Source organism: Elephantulus edwardii, unplaced genomic scaffold (genome assembly GCF_000299155.1).
Source record: "Elephantulus edwardii isolate Elephantulus edwardi_28Jun2011 unplaced genomic scaffold, EleEdw1.0 scaffold00529, whole genome shotgun sequence".
Lineage (NCBI taxonomy): Eukaryota > Metazoa > Chordata > Mammalia > Macroscelidea > Macroscelididae > Elephantulus > Elephantulus edwardii.
In genome coordinates this window covers 404,062-410,008 of record NW_006400279.1, presented here as the reverse complement: position 1 = coordinate 410,008, position 5,947 = coordinate 404,062, and the positions used below count along the sequence as shown (strand labels likewise).

Here is a 5,947-nt window from a genome sequence, read left to right as displayed (position 1 = left end):
TTCTCCAGCACCACAGCTCAAAAGCATCCACTCTCCTTCTGTCCTCCTTAGTCATTGTCCAACTCTCTGATGCATAACAAGCGATTGCAAATACCATGTCCTGTATCAGGCGCACCTTAGTCTCCAGAGAGACACTGTTGCTCCTGAGTACCTTTAAGAGGTCCCCTGTAATACTTAGTGAAGAAAATTCTCAATCTCACCTACTACGTGAGTTCAAGCTGCCTCACCTTCGTGGGTCAAGTGGTGTCCAGCCAACACAAAGGCAGCTGATTAGAACCCACATGATGGGGAAAGATTGGCATTGTCCCCCCTTGCAGTGTATAGCCTCTGTAAATCTGCAGGAGTTTCAGCTGTGACTCGCTTCTTGTACGATGGCTTATAACTCCACCACACAGTCATGAAACTGTGTGACCATCTCTCTCCTAGAAATGGGAGTTTCTGGGCACAGGGTATTTGTATGGTAAAAGTTTGAGGCACGTCTGAATTTTCCACACAGAGGCTGTGACATTTATCAGTCCCCATTGGTGATACATATTTACTTTGGTTCTTGATATTTTCTGCTTTTTCTCATAAATGAGAGCCACAGTTGACGGGCGTAGGAGCTTGTTATGGTCCAGTTAAGGAAAGGTGTGAGGAGGCCTCAAATCTGAGATGGTTTGTGGATCAGAAAGAGGGTGGACTGGTGTCCTGTAAATGCTCGCGGGCCATCTGTTGATAGAATGCTTGTTTCTTGAATGACAGGACAGACATCAGCGGATGCGTCTCTTCCATTATTGTCCTGGTGGATCCTGTGAAAACACTTGGATTTTCATATCAGTACTTTTCAAGTGTGGTTTGAGGTTCTGCCTTTTTGACAAAGGTCCTCGCTGGTGCTGCAAATACCATGCGTAGGAGTTCAGATGTCAACTGATTTTAAAAAATTGATGTGACAGATGAGAAGAGTAATGCTTCCTGGGAAATCAGTGGTATAATGATCATAAATGACAGAATATTGATGGTGAGAATCAGAAAGGAATGATGAGGGTTGTAGAGGAGGGGGATCTTTGGTAGAAAAGAGTGGAAATCACTGAGGCTCCTTGGAGAAAACTCTGTTGTCGGGAATATTTGCAACATACTGAAGAGCAACGATGTCAGTCTGGAGACTAAGGTGCCCCTGATTCGGGCCACGTTTTCCTCAATGACTCGCTGTGCATCGTAAGTGACCAGGGGTGATGGAGGAGAAAGGATGCTTTTGAGCTGTGGTACTGGAGAAGAATATACCACAGACTGGTAAGAGAACTAAGAACCTAGAGAGGGTGAAACCAGGCTGCTCTTTGGAGGCAAGGGTCCTGAACCTCTGTCTGACATACTTGAGCAGGTTGCAAGGAGGGACCAGTCCTTGGAGAGGGTCATTATGCTTGGCAGGGTGGAGGGACAATGCAAGAGAGAGCAAGACCCTGGATGAGCTGGATGGACTCAGTGACTGCTGTAAAGTGGGTAGTGGTGTACGAGACAATAAGATTGGCTCAGGATAGAAAAAGGTTCAGAGCTGTTGGACATAGAGGTCATTAAGAGTCATAGATGACTTGATGGCATATAACAACAACATGATAAACAGCAGTTTGTTCTTAAGAAGTGTCAGGTCAGCATGCTCCAAAATGCTTGGCTTGCTATACAAGCCCATGATTTCTGACACGACTATCTCCTTTGTTTAGTTTCCCAATTCCTTTATGTCCCTTGGTTTCCGTGACTCACTAGAAGATCTCTCAAAGACTCAGACCTGTTAGGGGAATGACCCATATGCTTGTAGGTAGCAGGCTGGTTTTTACAGAATCTTCTGAGTCATGTGCCAAGATCTTGTAGACTGTCTGCAAAAGCATGGCTGGATGGTGCGACACTGGAAGAAACTATGCCCCTGGAGACCAATCTTCTGCCAAGGAAAAATAGTGCCTAGTGCTGCTGAGGTTTCTTGAGATTAAAAAACCACTAGTAGAAGGGGGCTTGGATCTCATCCTACTTCTCTCTCTTTAATACAGTAATTAACTTTCGCACCACATAAAGAGTTATTCATGAGCTTAGTTAGACACCCAGACTGTCTGTCAATCCTGCAGAGTGGCTTCTTCTAGTACTATGTAACCTGCTCTGTCTTGGCCAGCTGAAACCATGCTAGAAGGAGAAAAGATTGAAGGTGTCAACAATTTCATTTCATTTTAGTTTGCTTATGAATGAACACTTACATTTTTTTAACATTAAAAAAATCCATACACTGTTGCATGTTTGTCGCTCTCTACCCCATTCTTTCATTTTACTTGGATTTTTTTTTTAATTTTACTTGGATTTATAAGACCATCAGTCAAGAAATCAAATGACATGGGGGAAAATCTGCTGTCCAGGACCTCTCCAAAGTCCTAAAGAGCCAGGATGTCTGTTTAAAGAGCAATGTGTGTGCCATCCAAGCTATAGTCTTTTCCATGGCTTCCTGTTCATCTCATAAAATAGTTCTTTATTTTTTTGTTATTTTTATTTTTTTAGGTTAGGAGAGGCGTACAGTCTGATACTGCAGCGTCGAGTTTATTTTCTTCTGTCCTTTTATCTTTTTAAAAAAATTATTATTAAATTTTATTAGTTTTCATGAACATTTACAGAGATTTTGGGTTTTCACAGAATGGCTCTTTAGAGTCAAGGATAAGAAGACCTGGTCTCATGTGTATGGGGTATATTTTCAGGAAGGTCAAGTCTTTGAAGAGAAACATAGTGGTAAATGTAGAAGGGTTCGCAAAAGACAGAAAGACTGTCAATAAGATGGATTGATGACTGCCACAGTGGGTTTGAACATGACAGAGGTCATGAAAATGGGCAGGATGAGGCAGAATTCACAACTATTGTCCAAAATGTTGCTACAAGTCATAGTGTGCCTGATGACACTCAACAAAAACATACAGATTTATTGTTTACATAAAAGTTTTTTGGGTTTTCCCCCCTCTCCTAGTGATGAACTCAGTTCCCGGCTCGAAAGGTGGCTAAGGGTAGGTAGTTAAATTATCTCTGTCACGCTGCTAAGTCTGATTTATTTTCCTAATATATTCTGTGCAACCTTTATCTCCCATTCTAAGCAGGATACTCTGTTGTCAGGGGAGTCCTTGGAATATCCAATACCCTTCTCCAACACCACAGCTTAAAGACATTATTATTTTTCTGTCATCCTTATAGACTGTTCAACTTTCAGATATGGAGCAAGAAATGGAATTGAATGGGATGCACCTTAGTCTTTAAATGGACATCATTGCTCCTTTGCCTTCTGGGAAGGTGCATGATATACTGTGGATGATCTTTGTTTTCCTATTTTACGGACATGCACTTTTCAGTGCATAGAAGCTAGGTTTTTCTCCTCGATTGTGTTACATCCTGCCACGTGGACTGCCACTTATAGGGACCCAAAAAGCTACAGATCTGAAATTTGCACTAGTCTGTGCCATTCTCACCATTTCTGATATATGCTCAGGTCCATTTCTAGTCATTGTGTCAGTCCATGACATCGAGGGTCGTCTTCAGAGCTAGTTACCTTTCCCAGCATGATGCCTTTTTCCAAAGACTTAAAAACAAGCTCAAAGAATAAGAAACTAACTGTCCCCACTTTCCCTCTAAGCTAAGTGAGAACCACGGAACCACGCAGTTCTGTGTCTGTGTTTCCGCACGGCCCCCATTCCGCAAGCTCCGGAAGCGGAAGTTGCTCGTGTCCCCCTCCGCAGGCGGGTCCGTGGTGGCTGCAGCGGGTGGTCAGCTGCTGTGTGTGTCTCGGGGCGTCCGCAGGTGAGTGTCCGCGGCGAATCGGCGTGGACAGAAGGGTGTGTGTCCTGCCCGCGTTGTGCGCGTGCCCTCGGAGCGTGTGAGCCCTGCAGAGACGGGGGGTCCCGGGGAGTGTGAGCGATGCAGGGTCCGGGGGTTCGCGGACACCCCGGGCTTCCTTCCCCCAGGCTCCAGATCCACCTGCCTCACAATCCATCCCGGGTTTTCTTACAGCTTCCAGCCCTCCTGTCAAAAGACGTGATTTAAAATAAAGAAAACAAAACAAATTTAAAAAAATCTTCTAGGATGCAAATCTGCAATCCAGATCTCTTCTTCTAAAGGAACTTTTATTATTTTATTCATTTTCTTGTATCCATTTAAAACCTCTGATGTTCAAAGATGGACCCCAGAACCTGTTCTTGCATCTAAAAAAAAAGTAAAATCTCCCATTTTGACATCAGTAACACAAGGATATTTATTTTTTAGTGTATTTTTTTACATCTCTAGTAGAATATTTATAATCAATTTATTAATTTGTGGCTTTTAATTTTTTAGTGTATTTTGTAAGCAGCATTGCTATGCATTTATTTGCAAGGTTTAAAAAGAATAATAAAAAAATGAACCTGCTTGTGTGTGTCAGCTCCCAGGTCTGTTCTTTTATTTTAAAAAAATACCCCATTTTTACATAAACATGTAGTAATAATTAGTAAGTAATTATAAAAAATAACCTCTGATGTTCAAAGATGGACCCCAGAACCTGTTATTGCATCTAACAAAAAAGTAAAATCTCCCATTTTGACATCAGTAACACAGGATATTGATTTTTTTAGTGTATTTTTTTACATCTCTAGTAGAATATTTATGATCAATTTATTAATTTGTGGTTTTTAATTTTTTAGTGTATTTTGCAAGCAGCATTGCTATGCATTTGCAAGGTTTAAAAATAATAATAAAAAACTGAACCTGCTTGTGTGTGTCAGCTCCCACGTCTGTTCTTTTATTTTAAAAAAGTCTCCCATTTTTACATAAACATGTAGTAATAATTAGTAAGTAATTATAAAAAATAAGTAGTAAGCAAATAAAAATTATTTTAGTAACCACCACTATTACCTATTTCCAAGGTTTTTTGGGGTTTGGTGATTTGGGATTTTTTTTTAGCATTCTGAGCAAACACTGGATTTTTTCTATTTTAACTGGGTATTTTTTTATTAATTTATTATAAATTTCAATGAAAATGTACAAAGACTTTGGATTTCCATTCATTCATTGTTGCAACAAGAAACTGGGTATTCATATAGATTAACCCTGTGTTCCTCCATCTGCCCCCGTCACCATATGTTTTATATATTCGTTTTCCTATTCTATCCCTTTCAATTTTATTTTTTTTAAGAAAACAAACAAACAAACGTATTTTTAGCTGTCATTTTAACAAAAATTTACTAAAATTTTTGTGGGTTTTTTTTTTATTTATTCGTTTTTGCACATTTTCCTCATACCCCTCGAATTCCCTTTTTTAAGAAAATAACAAAAACTCTGCAACAGTGAATGACTGGAAACCATAAGTCTCAGTAAACTTTCATTAAAATTAAAAAACCCTCAAAACAAAAATTCTTTCATTGTTGCATAATTAATAAGTAAACAGTGACTAATGAATAAATAATAAGTAAATGATAATTGTTTAAACCACAACCATGCTTAACCTACTTCCAAAGTTTTTGGGGTTTTTGCCTGTTTGGGACCTTTCTTTCTTTCTTAAAAAAATATTTTTTTAAATTACGATTTTAATGAAAGTTTACTGCACACTGGGGTTTTTTCATTCATTTCCCCCTGTTTCACTTTTACAAATAGTCTTCATTTTAATGAATGTTTACAGAGACTTTGGATTTCCATTCATACACTGTTGGATTATTCTCCCTGCTCACCCCTCCACCCCCTAGTTTGCTTTTCTCTTTCAAAAGTAAAATTCTTTCATTGTTAGACAATCCCATTTCACTTTTTTTAAAATAATTCATTCATTTTTGCACAATGTCCTCCCTCTGACTACCCCATCCTCAATCCACTTTGTAATGTGCCTCTTATTCTGAACTGTTGTCATACAAATAATACCTAATAGTATATTCCTTTTAAACAGTATTTTCCATTATCTGTTCCAATGCAGTGTTCATTATCTATCCCCTCTTTT

The 5,947-nt window shown here is 39.4% G+C and overlaps 1 protein-coding gene across 1 annotated transcript in view; it reads left to right on the top strand.

The window, feature by feature from the left end:
• Positions 1–5,947, top strand: part of LOC102868788 (zinc finger protein 709-like) — a 34,743-nt gene that overhangs the window by 20,010 nt on the left and 8,786 nt on the right. The window contains exon 3 of the mRNA XM_006903185.1: positions 3,626–3,789. Within this exon, the coding sequence (XP_006903247.1) occupies positions 3,626–3,789 (164 nt within the window). The remainder of the gene's footprint in view (positions 1–3,625; positions 3,790–5,947) is intronic.